This window comes from Anomaloglossus baeobatrachus, chromosome 8 (genome assembly GCF_048569485.1).
Source record: "Anomaloglossus baeobatrachus isolate aAnoBae1 chromosome 8, aAnoBae1.hap1, whole genome shotgun sequence".
Taxonomy (NCBI): Eukaryota; Metazoa; Chordata; class Amphibia; order Anura; family Aromobatidae; genus Anomaloglossus; species Anomaloglossus baeobatrachus.
The window spans coordinates 89,891,420-89,910,547 of NC_134360.1; the positions used below are offsets into that span (position 1 = coordinate 89,891,420).

General features: G+C 44.4%; 1 protein-coding gene across 2 annotated transcripts in view; it reads right to left on the reverse strand.

Moving 5' to 3' along the window:
• LOC142249913 (cytochrome P450 2D17-like) overlaps nucleotides 1-19,128 on the reverse strand; it is a 173,230-nt gene that overhangs the window by 78,236 nt on the left and 75,866 nt on the right. For both annotated transcript variants that reach the window (XM_075321890.1, XM_075321891.1), the window contains 4 exons: nucleotides 15,606-15,763; nucleotides 3,622-3,795; nucleotides 1,750-1,891; nucleotides 602-789 (listed from right to left, as the gene is read on the reverse strand). In XM_075321890.1, coding sequence (XP_075178005.1) covers nucleotides 602-789; nucleotides 1,750-1,891; nucleotides 3,622-3,795; nucleotides 15,606-15,763 — 662 coding nt within the window. The remainder of the gene's footprint in view (nucleotides 1-601; nucleotides 790-1,749; nucleotides 1,892-3,621; nucleotides 3,796-15,605; nucleotides 15,764-19,128) is intronic.

Consider the following 19,128-nt stretch of genomic DNA (forward strand, 5'->3'; position numbering starts at 1 on the left):
AATCCTATTGAAAATTTATGGCCAAAGCTGAAAAGGCCGAAGCAAGCAAGGCGACCCACAAACATGGCTCAGTTGTAACTATTGTGAGAAGCTTGTGGAAGAATATACAAAACATTAACCCAAGTCATACAGTTAAGGGTAATCGTACCAAATTCTAATGAAATGTATGTAAACCTTTGACTTTGCAACAAGTAATAAAAATGCTTTAAAACATTCTCTCTCTCCCTCTCTCTCTCTTTTTCTCTCATTATTCTGGCATTTGGCAAATATAATATATTTTGGTTCCTAATTCACCTAAAGCGGGAAAGGTTTATTCTGATTTATGACAGATAGTGAAAAAAACCTGCAGATGTGTCTTTTTAGAAAGTGTATGTAAACATCTGGTTTCAACTATATATACCTGCTATACTACTTTGTAATATATAGCATTGTCACAGCACCGCCATACTTGTAAGCAGCACAGCTGTTTTCTTTTGTCCTTGGGAGCTGAACGGTTTGTTTTCAGACTTTGGCTGGAATAATTATAATTAGTTTAGACCTTCGATATTTCTCTTACATTTCTGGTAATACAGAAATTGAAGGCATTACCCATTGATTTTACCTTTGGAATAAGGAAACCTTTCATCTCCATATCTCGGTAGGTCATATGAGGTAAAGCCAAGGGAATAATATCTCCACATCGTTGAACTTCATGGATCACAGCATTAGTATATGGCATTTGCAGCACGTCCCCCATTGTCGGTTTCCGCTCTCTTCCAATTACACGGTCAATTTCTTCCTGAACTTTGGCTAAATTGAAATGAGTGTTAGTAGATGAATATTTATCCATACTTTACCATGTGATTACTACAACTACTGTGTTTCCCCAAAAATAAGACACTGTCTTATAATATTTTTTGTCCTGAAAAATGTGTTAGGACTTATTTTCAGGGTAGGGCTTATTTCTGGGGAAGCACGGGTTGGGGGTAAGTCTACCCCCCAAAAAATGCAGACACCTCCCTGGTGAATCATACTTACCAGACTCCAGACATTTAGGTTGCTCCTAAGTCCTCCTGTGATCCTCAGCGTATGCTCCCAGCAGCTCCTTGTGTGCTCCACAGCAGTCCTCCCCTGCTTCCAGCTGGCACACACACACACACACACACACACACACACACACATGCACACACACATACATCAGATTGCAGGAACATCATACACACATAGAGTGTGTACTGGTGGTACTGTACTGCTTCCAGTTGGCATCGCTGAGGAACGCAAGGACCTGCGATGTAACGCATGGAGAACCTGCGGTGGAATACATTGATGCATTCCACTGCAGGTCCCAAATGCCTCCCACCGTAGGTTCTCATATTTTACTGCGTCCCAGGTCCCCGGAGCAGTACGGTATCACTATGTGTGTGTGTATGTGGGGGTGTGTGTGTATGTGTGCATTCCACCACAGGTCCTCACGTTCCATAGCCTCCTGTTCGGAGTCTGGTAAGTATGATTGAAGGGCTGGTCATCTCTCTTTTGGGGGTGCCTGCTTTCTATAATGAAGCGTCCTGCAGTATCTTTAACATTTTTAGCTGCACGAACACTTCATTATTGAACCGCAAGTAGGGTTTATTTTCAGGATAGGGCTTATATTTAAGCCTTACTCCGAAAAGGCTGAACATTTCTGCTAGGGCTTATTTTTGGGGTAGGGTTTATTTTCTTTATAGGGCTTATTATCAGGAAAACACAGTAGTGACTATATGTTTTACTCACATTGTACATCTGGGTAGAGGAGCATGAACAGCACTGCCCACCGCAGGGTGGTACTTGTAGTTTCTGTCCCAGCACTAAATAAGTCATATGTTGTCATGAGCAGGTTTGTTTCAGTAAAACTACTGGAACCGTCTTCTTTTACCTAGAATAAATAATTAATAATGTAATATTTGGGTTCAGACTCAGACTAGCCCACAGAGAAACAGGGGAATCCAATCATGGGCCCCTGTACAGGATTGGGACTCCTACATGAGTAGTAGTTGGCATAATACACTTAATTCACTACTTACACACAGGCAGTATGTCATCATTCATTTAATCAGAACCTGACAGATGATACATGCTGTGTAATTGATGAGCAGCATTTATCAGGCACTGGCTATATGATTTCAGCCGTTGACTCTGAGTCACTGCTGCATTTTAGAGAAAAATATATTTTATCACGTCTGGCGACCAACCTGCCCTGATGACTAGTTGAATCACATTACACCCAAAAACTTAAATTTATTTTATTGGGATTTTATGTGATATACCAACAAGTAGCAAGTATATGTGAAGTGTAAAGGAAATTATACATTGTTTTATAAAAAATTTAAAAATATAAATCTGAAAATCGGGACGTACATTTGTATTCATCCTCCTGAGACAATACTTTATAAGACCATCTTTCACTGCAATTACTGCTGCAAGACTTTTGAGGTATGTCTCTACCAGCTTTGCACATCTGGAGGCTGACATTTTTGCACATATGTCTTTGCACATGCGCTCTAGCTCAGTGAGATCGCATGGAGACATTTGTGAACAGCAATTTTCAAGTCTTGCTACATATTCTCCTAGAGATTTAGGTCTGGACTTTCGCTGGTCAATTCAAACACATGAATATGCTTGGATATGAACCATCCATTGTAGCTCTGGCAGCATGTTTAGGGTTGTTGTCCTGCTGAAAGGTGAATCTACACCCAAGTCTCAAGTCTTTTGCAGCATCTAATAGGTTTTGATCCAGGAATGCCTTTTATTTAGCTCCATCCATCTTCCCATCGACTCTGACCAGTTTCCCTGTCTCTGCTTAAGAACATTCCCTCAGCATTATGCTGCCACCACCATGTTTGACGGTGGGCATGGTGTTTTCAGCAGGGTGCAGTGTTATTTTTTTGTCACACATAGAATTTTCATTTAGCCAAAAAGTTCTACTTTGCTCTCATCTGACCAGAGCAGTGTCTTCCACTTGCTAGCTGTATATCCTGCATGGTATGTGGAAGAATATGTTAAATACAAAATGCTTTGCGTGACAGAAAACTAACACTGCACATCACCCTGAAAATATTATCAAGTATTCCATTGTGGGGAAGTCCAGAGATAAAGCTGTAAGCCAAATAATAGTTTGGCTATCTAATGTTTATGGTCAGCTTTACCACATGGGAAGAATTTTCTCTACTTTTTACGATAAAACAAATGTCACTTTACTTTTGCACTAGCTCCAGTATATCTCACACAAGGCATTTTAAAGAACAAACTAAATTTACCTTTGCTTGTTGACCACTGCTAATACTATTACTGTCAACCAATGCAATCTAATGCAAACTCTTATATCTGTTATTAATACAAGAATATATTTCCGCATCTTTTCTTGAGATTCCCAGCACAGCACACATGCTGACATGTTCTGTCAGAACCTATATTCTTCTATAAGGCTATGTTCAAATTAGCAATTTAAAATTGACCCCTTACATGCTGGATGCCAGCGGAGTCCAATTGATCAAATTGTTTAAAATGTTCATGAGGTTTCCATTTTAGTGTTTGACTCCATTATTTTGTCTAGGAGTCTGACATGTGAATGTGGATTTAGTCTAACAAGGATAAAAGTGCTCCTACCTTTTCCATCTCCACTAGGTAGGCATCAATAAAATCACGGGTGTAGTTTGGATCCCAAGTTTTCTGATGCTCTGAAATCATTTCTTTTAGGAATGCGACTAGCTCGTACTCTGGTTCCATTACTCGGTCAAAAAGCCATGGGATGTGGTTGAGAAAAGGAATTTCATTCAGAATCTAAAAAATTAAATCAGGAATTGTACAATGGAATTATTAATACCATATATGATTGACTGTTTAGTGTGTCCATAACAGCGTAAGCTGCTAATGATCTACAATGAAAGTGATTCTTTACTATGGCATTTCTTACTAAAGTGACAAAATGAAAATCTTCTACAGTGTGAACAACTGTAACTACATTAAAAGCTGAGGACAAATAGCGCAAGTAGGTCTTACCAGATATTAAAATAGTGGGGTGTAACAGTATACACTCACCTTATAAGGTTGTGAGGGTCACTACCACCAAGAAAGCATAAAAGACAATGGCGGCTGCCGCAGCCCCACGTGGAATAATCTTCAGTGCTGGAGAGGAAAAGTGGGGGTTAATGCCGCGATGTCACCAAGAAGAGGAAAAAAATTGTAGATTTGATAATAAAAATGTTTTATTCCATAGGTCAACGCGTTTCAGAACCACAAAATGGTCCTCAAGAAGGGGTCTCGAGCCCTGAAACGTGTTGACCTATGGAATAAAACATTTTTATTATCACATAAACAATTGTTTTCCTCTTCTTGGTGACATCGTGGCATTAACCCTCACTTCTCCTCTCCAGCACTGAAGACAACTGTAACTACAGGCAGTGCTGCACTTGTGGAGGAGGCTATTAACCAGGGGATAGATATCATCTTACCCTCCCCCAAAATATTTCTTGATACAGATTTTTATCCTATTCAATTTAGGCTGTACCTGACATATAAATATAGCCTATATATATCTTTACTAGATGGTAATAGTAATAATGTATATGATTGTCATGATGTTCCTAATTAGAGATGAGCAATTGTTTGCGCTGTCCTGAGCATCCAATTCTGGCACTACTGTGTATCCTTGCCGGTACATCCTGGGATCTCTTGTGCTTACGAGGCCCTGCATTGTCAGTAGATTTCGGAAATGCCAGCGGCACCCAGGGTTGCGGGCCGAGGATGATGGGCACAGAAATGAAGACTTGCTAACATGGATTGTTATATAGTTATTACGGTTGATAAAAGATGTGGAGACACGGGGCTCAGTGGGTGCTCTCGTCCACTAAAACCCGCCGCCTTTAGAAAGACAGCGTGGCTCAGGGCTCATCCCAACTGAACACCGGCCTCCTTAACCGTGGGCGTAACACTACTCAGACAACACAGGGTGAGGGAACCACAATAATTAGACTTTATTGGATCCCCAAACAATTAACGGCACATAACACATGACCAGCAAAACACACAAATGTAACAGGCAACAGAGTCTCACCCTTCCGCTGGCTCACCAGGGATTTAGAATGTCCATGCCTCAGAGGTTCTAGGGCTGCTTACTCCAATCCAGCAGCACCCCGCTTTTGGCGGGCACCCACCGAGAAAGGAATAGCGCCAGATTTAGGAAGCTGGCTGAGGTCTGCAAAGTCTATTCCAGGTGACTGAACTGTCCCAACCTGAGTGTCCTCCTTAGGTAGTCCTGTATGATGATACAATCCTGGCAGCCGGAGTCGAAATCCCTAGGCTGTGGATATGGTCTCCAACCGGAACCGGAGTCCCTAGATTGAAGCCATAAGATATCCTGATCCTCTAGTCAGCTCCAAAGAGCTTAGACTGGATCCATCAGCATCCATCAACAACCTGGTGGCTTAAAGAAGTCCCTTTTTATAGCCACAGCCTTCCACTTAGATACACTGCGTCCTCATCGATTGGTTGGACAAGAGCGCCTCTCCCATTGGATGAATCTCAAGCTGCATGGACAATGTTCATCCAAATGAGGTCTACAGAAAGACTGAGGGTATACATGGAGTCTGCAAGTCACCGACTCAACAATGGCTACTAAGGTAATCACATTAGCAATACACAACTACAATACAATGGTTACTGGAAAAGTCTGGAGAACAATACGTCTGGCTTTCAGTGGCCAACACAATTACATTGAGTCAACAAGAGTCTTGTAAAAACAATGAGGGACTTCTCCCCCGTCTATAAGCAATCTATCATGCTGTCTGGCTGAATTTTAAGAAACTTTAACCCATGAGAGTCCATGTCGTCACATTCCTCCCCCTTCTTAATATTAGCCAGACATGATAGGCTTCCGATCATCCTTCTCCTCTTAACGGCATTGTCCTTTTTAATGGTGAGGTCAGCAACAGAGGCTTGCATCTATACACCTCCCCCTGATTACCTCCCCCAAGTTGAGCAGCCATATTGTGGACAAGCACTAAGGTGGGGTCCATGAGTTGGGCCTGCACAAATCTCCCACTATCTATCCTCCCCCAGTCAATAGCCACAGTGTGGTTAGGCTTACTCACGGTTCTTGGCTCAGAAGGGGATGATGGTGACCGGGAATACAAACCATCCCTGGAAAAGATGTTAGAAAGATCCACATCAGGGTCCTGCTTGGCTTGGAGGTGGGTGATGGCTGCTTCAATCTGACTGGATAGTCCTTGTCCTAGGTCATTCTCCAAAATGACTGGTGTGAGCAGGTAATTCACAAGCCCCACTTTCACTTCCCTTTGAGTGGTATCCGAAACAACAGGCTTGGTGGGGCCATCTATGAACCCCACTTCAACTTCCTCCTGGCTAGTCCCCGAAACAACAGGTGTGGGGAGGCGGCTGTCCATAAACTCCATATGGACCTCTTCCTGGTCAGACCCCAAAGTAACTGGTGTGGGGACGGTGTCCATAAGCTCCACATCATCCTTGCTCTGATTAGTATCCACAATGACAGGTGTGGGGAGGCTGTTCACAAGTCTCACATCAACCTCTCCCTGGTCCTTTCCCGAAATAACTGGTGTGGGGACGGTGTCCATAAGCTCCACATCAGCCTTGCTCTGGTCAGTCTCCACAATGACAGGTGTGGGGAGGCTGTTCACAAGTCTCACATCAACCTCTCCCTGGTCCTTTCCCGAAATAACTGGTGTGGGGACGGTGTCCATAAGCTCCACATCAGCCTTGCTCTGGTCAGTCTCCACAATGTCAGGTATGGGGAGGCTGTTCATAATCCCCACATCGATCACTTCCTGGTTGGTCCCCAAAATACCAGGTGTGGGGAGGCTGTCCACAAGCTCCACCTCGACCTGTCCCTGGTCGGACCTTAGGTCCAACTGCACACATGCCAGAGGAATGTCTGAGTGCTGGCCCTCAGCCAGGGAGATGGATAATTGGGAATCTGGTACAGGGTCTTCTGGGGAAACAATAACTGGACTTACCAGGGTAATGGAGGAAACAGTGTCTCGTAGTCCCTGGCTCTTAACCAGCTGAGCTGGTAGATGGGCTCCAAGCATGCGGCCTCGGTTTTGGAGACAATCTCTATCTATATGTCCATGGCGCCCACATGTATAACAGCGCCATAGATTGAGCGAGTCACAGGCCCTGTTTGTAGTCCTTTGTTTTGGCGCAGCTTCTGCTGGGTAGCAGGACCATCCTTCTCGACCGGCTGGTGCTAGCAGTACGGCAGCTGGAATCCCATAAACATATTCCAGAACATAAGCCCTCTCTTCTCTTGAGGATCTAGGCCCCAATGCATCCAACAACGCTGTGGCTTGGGCCATTTTGGACAAAGTTTATTACCGATTGTCACTAGATCCATAATGTGGCACATAGTTTAAATCCTCTGGGTCAATATCGGCGGGATCCTCATCGTCCTCTGCATCATTCTGGGCATCCCAACGGACTAATTTCTGGATCAAGTCTGACCGAGTCTCAGCATTCCAGTAGATAATCTTTCGCCTCTGGCACAGATCCTGTAGCATCTATTTACTGCAGCGGTCATAACTCCTCTCTTGTCCTTGTCCCATGGCTGAGCTGGTGGGGTTGGACATGGCAGCGTCCGAAACCTGAATGCCTCCCCTATGGCCTGCTGGGTATGCTTATGTGCCTCCCTGGTTGTTGAGCCCTGGACGGTGTCCGAAAACACCAGTCCGCTGCAGCTCCCCTGGGTAAACCAGGCTGAGTAGTATCCCACCGCTGCCACCAATTGTGGAGACACGGGGCTCAGTGGGTGCTCTCGTCCACTAAAACCTGCCGCCTTTAGAAAGACAGCGTGGCTCAGTGCTCATCCCAACTGAACACCGGCCTCCTTAACCGTGGGCGTAACACTACTCAGACAACACAGGGTGAGGGAACCACAATAATTAGACTTTATTGGATCCCCAAACAATTAACGGCACATAACATAACCAGCAAAACACACAAATGTAACAGGCAACAAAGTCTCACCCTTCCGCTGGCTCACCAGGGATTTAGAATGTCCATGCCTCAGAGGTTCCAGGGCCGCTTACTCCAATCCAGCAGCACCCCGCTTTTGGCGGGCACCCACCGAGAAAGGAATAGCGCCAGATTTAGGAAGCTGGCTGAGGTCTGCAAAGTCTGTTCCAGGTGACTGAACTGTCCCAACCTGAGTGTCCTCCTTAGGTAGTCCTGTATGATGATACAATCCTGGCAGCCGGAGTCGAAATCCCTAGGCTGTGGATATGGTCTCCAATCGGAACCGGAGTCCCTAGATTGAAGCCATAAGATATCCTGATCCTCTAGTCAGCTCCAAAGAGCTTAGACTGGATCCATCAGCATCCATCAACAACCTGGTGGCTTAAAGAAGTCCCTTTTTATAGCCACAGCCTTCCACTTAGATACACTGCGTCCTCATCGATTGGTTGGACAAGAGCGCCTCTCCCATTGGATGAATCTCAAGCTGCATGGACAATGTTCATCCAAATGAGGTCTACAGAAAGACTGAGGGTATACATGGAGTCTGCAAGTCACAGACTCAACAATGGCTACTAAGGTAATCACATTAGCAATACACAACTACAATACAATGGTTACTGGAAAAGTCTGGAGAACAATACGTCTGGCTTTCAGTGGCCAACACAATTACATTGAGTCAACAAGAGTCTTGTAAAAACAATGAGGGACTTCTCCCCGTCTATAAGCAATCTATCATGCTGTCTGGCTGAATTTTAAGAAACTTTAACCCATGAGAGTCCATGTCGTCACAAAAGGCACATGTCCATCAGGTTCAATAGAGGCATTGCAAATGAGAGGAGGGATGGGTCATAAGTACAAATATAAGGCAAGACAGCTCAACCCAAAATAGCTAAACTTTTCCTCCTCATCTCAATTATCAATGCACTGATCTAAACATTAAGAAAATAACTTTACACATTCAGAATAACAAATTTATTTTTTGCTAAAAAGAAAACAAAAACATTTTTTTAAAAACCATCAAAGATACCCGAGGTGACCAGCTCCTGAGGTTCCTGAGACTATTCTACAGGTTAACAGTTCTTCTGGTAAAGGAGCCTGGTCTCCTCAGTAGATTGAGACATTTTTTTCTCCAGATGGAGGGACTGTTCTTTTTTTTACCATGCTTTTTATATGGACCCATTATGTACTTGTATAAATTATTCCTGTTCCTTCTTGTTCTGCTCTTCCATGTGCCTATCTAGACCCAATCCGCCATGTTTTGACCACTGCTTCTGACTGACTGGAAGTCAGAGGTACCGGTCACAAGCTCTCAATGTAAGCCCAAAAGAGCCTCATTCCAACTTACATAGACTTACATTGAGAAGTGACATCTGGCTCGCTCAGCAAACACTGGAACAAGTCATACTCAGTAACCAACCATAGTGCCACCAAGAAAAGAAAAAGACAGCGTCTGGTAAGTATATTACTAGGGGCAGGGAACTTACATTAGTGACACCACTCCAGTAGCCTACGCTATAAGTGTCTCTCTGAGTTGTGCTTCCGCTGGTATATATGGGGCCTTCATATTACTAATGTTCATTCAATTAAGTTTAAATTAAGGCTATGTACCCATGTTGCTTTTTTTATCTGCTTCTTTTCTGCATATAAAAAACATGTTTTGGTAGGAAAATGCAGCAGAAAAAAATGTGCATGTTTATTGCGTTTGCGCGTTTTTTCATGTGTTTTTTCCTGCTTCTTTTAGTGCTTGTTTTTAGTCTTGGCAATTGGCTGAGTTCAGGTGCTATACCCCTGCGATTGCTGCCGGGTCTCCAGCTGATATTACAACCTGCTCTCACTGCCCGGAGTGATGCCCGCGCTGCTCCCAGTAGTTTAACTCCCTAAATGCTGCTATCAGAATTCAGGAGGCAGGGAGAGGAATCGCTTACCTCTCCCTGGCATCCAGGTCCCTATAATACGATCACAGGGACCCGATCGCTGCCATCACCATGACGACCCCGGGTTACTGAGCTACGGAGAGCCTCACAGACCATGCTGTATGAACAGTGTGAGGCAAAGTGCTGCACTATAATCCCCCAGAGTAATAAAGCATTGCCAGGTATTATAGAAACGCAGTAAATTAACAAAGAAACAACTGACATGCTGCTTCTTTTTTCAGCAACAAATTCTTCAAGGAAAGAAGCAAAGTGCACACAGCAAGTCACGATTGTCATAGACTTTGCTGGGATGGTTTTTCATTGCTTTTATAAAAGCAAGGAAAACGCCACATGGGCACATAGCCTTATCCTTTTTCAACCTCATCTGCTATGTGGATGCCCAAACACTCAGTTTGTCCAAGTCAGCCTGTATCTAATGGATGTCTTTAATAGACTACACAATTATACATAGTTACTGCATGTGTAATTTGCAAAAATAGAAACAGTAGTATTCATCTCATCTTCAATAACATTAATAAAAATATTTCAATAGTAGCAGACCCAGCACTTTAATTTTGGGTACATCACTTACAACAGAAGACCATTCATAGCAGCAGTCTTCCACTGTAATGCTATGGGTGCACTCTTTGAGCGAGTTTTCAATCCAATTACAAATTTTATTTCTAGATCTATGGTTTTATCTTCCACTGTCTCATCTATGGTACATTTAGAGCTAAAGTGGCTTGGCTCAATTTTGGGACCCGATCCAGTGACCTGTTGCTCCACAGTCAGTTCCTCTGTCTGTTGAGCTATTGTCCTTTTCTTCTTGGCCCCAATGCTGATAGTTACTATTACCTTCAATTTTCCTCTTTGGACTTCTTCAAGTGTCTTCCATAGTCCTGTTTTTGTTTGCCCTATCACAGTCTTGGTGAGAATATCCCTTTGCTGTGTTTTCTTGCTGGCTATACAGTGATGAGTAAAAAGGTAACAATATTTTGAATAATTAACTTTCAGGCTCCATATCTCCCCATCCATATAACTTCGAACGTGAAACTACGATCATTTTATCGATAATCATCTTGGCTATATTATACATAAATTTGATCTGAACTATTTAGCATATGATTAGTTATGCAGATTCTTGTCATGTCACTGCATTATGTTTTGCTCTTAAAAATCTAAATTTGTATAATTTTATTAGTATTCTCTAAATCTACCTTTGGCTTTCAACACTGCCTGAATTCTTCTGGGCTCTTAATCAGATTCAAGCATGTCTTAACCGAACTCAGATCCCATGTCTCTTCTACACGTTCCCAAAGTTGCTGTATACTGGTCGGCTCACTTGGGGATATATATAGCTTTTTCTTCAACTCTACCAACAAGTGTTTGATTGAGATGAGGTCTGGGGACTGTGGGGCCAATCCAGCACCTCTACTTCATTGTCATTGAACCATTTCTTGGCTAATCTCGGCATATGCTTTGGGTCGTTGTCCTGCGGGAAAACTTTGTTGTCCTTTTCATACCCATAGTATTCATTTGTATGAAGTAAATTGGCTTGTAGGATACTCACATATAGTTCAGTATTGAGATCATCATCGATCCTCGTCAAGTATCTAATGCCTTTGGCTGTAATACAACCCCATATCATCATGCTTCCTCCACTGAACTTGACAGTTCCTTTAATTTCTTGATCCATTTCCCTTGTTTCCTCAAGCCCCATTTGAACTCATCAGAGCCTAGTCTATTGACTTTTGTCTCATCGCTCTAAATCAACCATTTCCAAACTCCTACTGTCCATTTTTCTGCAAACTCGGGCCGATGTTTCTTTTGATGATATTGAAGTCAAGGCTTCTTCATATTTGTGTGGGCTACCATTCCAGTGTTTCAAGGTGCTTGCATGGATGTTTGTAATCTCACTATTATGAAGCATATGAACCACCTCCACTGCGCTGTTTGTCCTCACATCAGAACTGATAGACCTTGTGATGAGCAGACCTTATGACTCAAATAATTTGGCTGTATTTCCACCTCTTGGCTTTTGAATGGATGGATGAACTTCATTTTGTATACTTACAACTGTCATGGTATTCACATGATGCAGTTTGGTAATTTTTTTGACTCAGCAGGGGAGAGAAAAGTGTGCATGCACAGGAGCGCAATGGAGACCTCCCTGTGGATGACATAAGATGCGTCATCCACACGGAGCTGGGAAAGAGGATGGCAATGAAAGGAAGATAAACCAGTGAAGCCCATCGGACCCAACATCCTCCCAGGCGATCATAATAAAAGATGTTTTTTTACATTATACAGAGCAGCCAGGGCACATATAGACATTATTCTAGAATGCTGTGTAATAAGAGCTCACATGTGACGGTCACAGCTTACATGTGCTGGCCACCCCAAGGCCAGTATGGGGGCATCTAGATCTGCTCTTCTGGGAAGGGCTATTCACATACTTCATAGCTGTTTGCTAGACAAATTGCTAATGCAACAAGCTGGCAAATAGTCGCGGGCCACAAATCATGGGCCAGCAAGCTACATGTGGCTCCCGAGCCACAGGTTGGGGACATGGTGTATAAAAATAAAGTTTCTAGATAAGCCTCTTATCCTAAGTCATGTGGCTAGGCTTTCTAAAGGGTCAATATACAAACTGCCTCTTCAGAGGACTTCAACTCTAGGGCCACCTATTGGAAGTAGCCATCCTAAATTTCAATATCGATCCTTTAACGAGCCTTGCCATGTTTCTAAGGGCTCACTCACACATCGAATCACACTCAGATCAATGGTATTCTATGGAGTCGTTCATAAGTTCTATTTTTTTTTTCTCATACCAAGTCTGTCTGAGGAAAAATTTGCAGCATGTCCGAGTTGGATCTGAATATTGGATTGTACTTTGCCATGCAAGTCAAAGAGTCAATTAAAAAATCCAACTGCACTTGGTTGACATGCAAGTACAGTCCTATTTTCACGCACTGACGGAATGAAGAAGATGGAGAATTTTTTTTTCTGTGATCAGTGGTAGATTAGAATGTGATTTCCATAATCAACCTTATTAAATTGGATTAGAGAATATACACTTATGTAATCCTAGCCTTAGGATGCAAGCCAAATCATAATATCAATTTATAGACATGGTGTTTCAGTGTGTTGCAACTCATCAATGCAAAGTATAAGATCTGATTTGACTGTATAAGAGGCTTCTGTTTGGAATCTAAAGGGTAATGTTTCTCCTTGTGGAGAGTGACATGCCTGACATGCCAGTGTAAGGAGGATGATGAGCCATGCAATGCTCCTCTGGGAAATGACATATGCAAATTGCCACTTTAAAGAGGAAGAGGACTTGAACTCTAGTGCCACCTATTTGAAGTAGCAATCCTGAAAGTCAATATTTACCCTTTAAGGAGCCTTGCCACTTAGGATAAAGCCAAACGAGAATATCAGTTTGCAGAAGTAGGCTATGTGCGCACACTGCGTTTTTTTGACGCTGCGTTTTTGTGCGTTTTTGGCCGCTAAAACCGCACAAAAACGCACCCGCGTCAAAAAAACGCGTAAAAAACGCACGCGTTTTGCCGCGATTTGGTGCGTTTTTTTGCTGCGTTTTGCTGCGTTTTTGCTCACTGCGTCTTTATGCGTTTTTTATCAGTGAACAAAAAAAAAAGGTCTGATGTCATTTCCTTCTTCAATGTGTTCTTCATTCTCCACTAGTGTATGCAGAAGAGCAGACAGCTGCAGAACTACAAGGCTCAGCATACTCCATCCAATAGTGTATGCAGGAGAGCAGACAGCAGCTGTCGAACTACAAGGCTCAGCATCCTCCTTCCAGGACTGTATGCAGGATTTCTTTGCCCCCCCAAACAAAAAAAATGACGTGGGCTTCGCCATATTTTTGTATGCTAGCCGGGTACAGCAGGCAGGTACAGGCTGCCCCCAACCCCCAGCTGCCTATTTGTACCCGGCTGGGAACCAAAAATATAGGGAAGCCCTTTTTTTTTTAAATTATTTCATGAATTTCATGAAATAATTTAAAAAAAAAAATGACGTGAGCTTCGCCCAATTTTTGAGTCCAGCCGGGTACAACTAGGCAGCTGGGGATTGGAATCCACAGTGCAGGGTGCCCATGCTTTCTGGGCACCCCCGCTGTGAATTGCAGTCCCGCAGCCACCCCAGAAAATGGCGCTTTCATAGAAGCGCCATCTACTGGCGCTGTATCCAACTCTTCCAGCTGCCCTGAAGCCGGGTGGCTCGCTGGGTAATAATGGGGTTAGGGATAGCTGTATAGCTGGCCCTAAGCCCGAAATTCATGGTGTCACGCCAATATTAGACATGGCCACCATGAATTTCTAGTAAACATAAAAAAAAAACACAACACACAGAAAAATATTTTTATTAGAAATAAAACACAACACAATTAGTGACTCCATCTTTATTGAAATAAAGAACCCCCCTCCGCAGTAATCCTGGGTCAGGGTCCCGCGCCGTCCAATCCGGATCCAATATCATCTGATTGGTTTTCTGGAAGGCAAAGCGATCAGATGATGTGTCAGGATCAAGTGCCTGAATCCCATCACACATCAGCTGATTGTATAAAAGCCGATTATACAATCAGCTGATGCATCGGTGCAAAAAAAATAAAAAAAATAATACTCACTTATGTGCTGATTACCGGCAGCTCCTGCAGCGATGGGGCGGGAGTCTGATTCCGTCCGATCGCTGCAGCAGCTGCCGGTAATCAGGGATGAAGTCTCCTGACGCATCCGCTGATACCGGCCGGGCGCCCGCGTCACCGCGATACTTACGATCACCTGATGCGTCAGGTGACTGCATCAGGTGATCCATCGCCAGGTCCTGCATCCATTGGAGGTTTCCCGACCGTCTGCACACAGCCGGAGCGGGGGTGGCGAAACCGTGAGAGGAGATGGGAGCGGGCATGGCACCGGGAGTCTGCACACAGGTGAGTATAACTTTTTTTTTTTCTACTGTTAACTTTTGTTTTCGCAGCCGCTTCCACCTCCTGCCCGTACATGGCGCCGCACGGCAGCATACATGCACCGGACGGGAGGTGGAAGCGGCGGTGACGGTACCGGGAGGATTCACGCTTCTGTATTTACTGACAGAAGGAATCCTCTTCCTGTACACGTCACTTTACTACCCACCTCCTGCGTTTATAGCTGCGTTTTTGGTCTTCAAAACGCACCAAAACGCAGCTATTTGCGTTTCTCATTGCGTCTTTCAACATCCCATTGAACTCAATGGATCAAAAGCGCAGTGAAAAACGCGGGAATAATTGACATGCTGCGTTTTTGTGGCACCACAAAAACGCAGCTGAAAAAAAACAGATGTGTGCGGACAGCAAAAATTAAAACTCATAGACTTTGCTGGGGAAGCAAAGTCCTGCAGTTTTGAGGCCAAAAACGCACCAGAAACACGCGCAAAAACGCCGCGAAAAACTCACTGTGCGCACATAGCCGTAGTGTTGCATATTTAATTTCCCAAAGGAGCATTGCATGGCTTATATGCCCCTTTGTCAGATATGTCCCTCTCCACAAGGAAAAATGTTACCCCTTAAAGGATGAATATTTACTAATATGATTGCTGCATGGGTGGTACTAATCTTCTTCCTCTCTGAAGAGGCTATTTGGGTATTTTCAGAAAGTGAGTATTCTGTATATAGCTTTAAAGCTTTTCAATTACCTGAGCCAAGAGTCCAGATTCAGCCTTTAAAGCTGCATTAAAAAGAGCTAAAAGTCGTAGAAATTTTTCATCATTGTACTCAAACCGATCTCCAAATGTAATGGAACAGATCACGTTGCTAACAGCGTTGTTTATGAGGTAAGTTGGATCGAACTGATCTGTAGAAAACACAATAAGGATAAAGATTTATTATGTGAAATCACATGTACAGCGTCAGAGGATTTTACATTAAGGTAATGTGTTTTTGGGAATTATTTACCTAAAGAACTGGGAACAGTAAGTTCCTTTACCTGCGCTGGTTATCACAAATAAGTGGGAAACCGCACATCATTCTTTTTTCCACTGCACCTGCCAATCACAGTAATGCCAAAAGCAATAGCATTAAGGGGGCTTTACACGGTAGCGATATCGCTAGCAATTTCTAGCGATAGCGACCGTGTAAGTACCCGCCCCCGTCATGCAGGCGATTGTTTGTGATCGCTGCCGTAGCGAACATTATCGCTACGCAGCGTCACACATACTTACCTGGTCGGCGGCGTCGCTGTGACTGCCGAACAATCCCTCCTTCAAGGGGGAGGGACGTTCGGCATCACAGCGATGTCACCGCAACGTCACTAAGCGGCCGGCCAATCAAAGCAGAGGGGCGGAGATGAGCAGGACGTAACATCCCACCCACCTCCTTCCTTCCTCATTGGGGCCGGCGGCAGGTAAGGAGATGGTCCTCGCTCATGCGGTGTCACACATAGCGATGTGTGCTGCCGCATGAGCGATGAACCACAACGCTAAACAACCCTTACCGATTTTTGACTTTGGGACGACCTCTCCATGGTGAACGATTTTCACCATTTTTGAGGTCGCCTAAGGTCGCTGGTAAGTATTACACGCTGCGATATCGGTAATGACGCCGGATGTGTGTCACTAACAACTTGACCCCGGCGACCAAACATTAACGATATCGTAGCGTGTAAAGCCCCCTTTACTGTTATTGACAGGCAATGCCGTGGAAGAGGTTGGCTAACCTAAAAACGCTTTGAAATAAACCAAATTGCTTCAACACTTGTGTCCTGGATCCTTCTCCTGTTTCTTCAACAGCAGCGCAGAAAAGTCCTTTTCAGCAAAATTCTGGTTTAAAACCTATGTATCTGCAGAAGCCGATAATGTCTAAATTCTAAACTCTGAACTTATTCTGTGATACACAACTGCACCATGTGAGCAAGCACCCCTCATCTTTACACTGTTATTAGCAGTTAAAACTCTAAAGGCCGCTTTACACGCTGCGACATCGCTCAAGCGATCTCGTTGGGGTCATGGAATTTGTGACGCACATTCAGTCGCTTTAGCGATGCCGTTGCGTGTGACACCTATGAGCTATTTTGCATCGTCGCAAAAATGTGCAAAATCGCTCATCGGTGACATGGGGGTCCATTCTCGAATATCGTTGCTGCTGCAGTAACGATGTAGTTCGTTGTTCCTGCGGCAGCACACATCGCTCCGTGTGACACCGCAGGAACAAGGAACCTCTCCTTACCTGCTTCCCGCCCGCAATGTGGAAGGAAGGAGGAGGGCGGGATGTTCGTCCCACTCATCTCCGCCCCTCCGCTTCTATTGGGTGGCGGTTCAGTGACGCTGCTGTGACGTCGTTGTGATGCTGAACTAACCGCCCCCTTAGAAAGGAGGCAGTTATCCGGTCACAGCGACGTCGCAGGGCAGGTAAGTAGTGTGACGGGTCCGCGCGATGTTGTGCGCCACGGGCAGCGATTTGCCCGTGTCGCACAACCGATGGGGGCGGGTACCCACGCTAGCGATATCGGTCATGATATCGCAGCGTGTAAAGCGGCCTTTTTGTGTGTTCTACTCTCCAGTTACTGTTGCTTTTCATTATAGGCAAATTTTCAATTACAGAGCAATTTTAACAATTATCATCTCATAACAACCCAAGCTGACGATGGTGGCAGGAAACATCTGTTAGCTGCACATGTCAGCTTATCAGATCAGCCAACATGTGTGAGGAAAGATGTGGGCTCACCACATGAACCCACATCAAAGGGAGGGAGGCGACCTAGGATGTATATATATGTCCTAGGTCGTTAAGGGGTTAAACTACTCACAATAAGTTATATTTTAACTTAACCTCTAACCTTTTTAGGTAAATATAATGTGACCTACTCTAAGCTTTTGAATGCACATGTCAAACTGTTCAATGTTTCACCACTTTTGCACATCTTATGCCGGCGTCACACGCTACGATATATCGGGCGATATGTCGTTGGGGTCACGGATTCCAAGAAGCACATCCGGCATTGTTAGACATATCGTACCATGTGACACCACTAGAGTTGAGCGCGGTTCGTGGTTCGTGGTTCTCCAGTTCGCGGCTCGAGTGATTTTGGGGCATGTTCTAGATCGAACTAGAACTCGAGCTTTTTGCAAAAGCTCGGTAGTTCTAGAAACGTTCGAGAACGGTTCTAGCAGCCAAAAAACAGCTAAATCATAGCTTGGTTTCTGCTGTAATAGTGTAAGTCACTCTGTGAATCAAACTATTATCACATTTCAGTGTATAGTGTGCGTGAACAGCGCCTTCAGATCACTGCTGTTTCTATAATGGCGATCGCCATTTTTTTTTTTTTTTTTTCTTGTCTTCCTTCCCTAAGCGCGCGCGTCTTGTGGGGCGGGCCAGCATGTCAGCCAATCCCAGACACACACACAGCTAAGTGGACTTTGAGCCAGAGAAGCAACGGCATGTGTGATAGGATCTGCATGTCACATGTCCCTGCATTATAAAACCGGACATTTTCTTCACGGACGCCATTATCTGCCTTCTGCGTCTTTGGTGTCAGACATCACTGTCGCAGCTCCGTCTTCCTGAGTCCTATAGCCGATACAGCTGTATGCGCTGCATACACAGCGTTAGACAGCTTAGGGAGAGCACTTTATAGCAGTCCTTTTAAGGGCTCCAACCGGCAGGGTCAGAGAGCCATAGGTGACAGGTCCTGCAAACAGCAACAGCGTCTGTGTAGCCCAGGTCAGGGATTTCCTACCTGCATTTCACCATTAGGAGGGAATAGAAAGGCAGGCTTCCATTCCTCTACCCAGAGCACCACAATCCTGCCACTGTACCCTCTTGTCCTCTGCACACTCCAACTGATAACTAAGCCATTATACTAGCAAACACTCAGTGTACCTAGTGGCATCCTATACGTGGCTATTGGACTTTGCTATAGTCCCACTAGTGCAAAGACATTTGCAGAGCGCGTCTGCCTGCATTGCACACTACAACTCATTCTAACCAAGCCATTATACTAGCAAACACTCAGTGTACCTAGTGGCATCCTATACGTGGCTATTGGACTTTGCTATAGTCCCACTAGTGCAAAGACATTTGCAGAGCGCGTCTGCCTGCATTGCACACTACAACTCATTCTAACCAAGCCATTATACTAGCAAACACTCAGTGTACCTAGTGGCATCCTATACGTGGCTATTGGACTTTGCTATAGTCCCACTAGTGCAAAGACATTTGCAG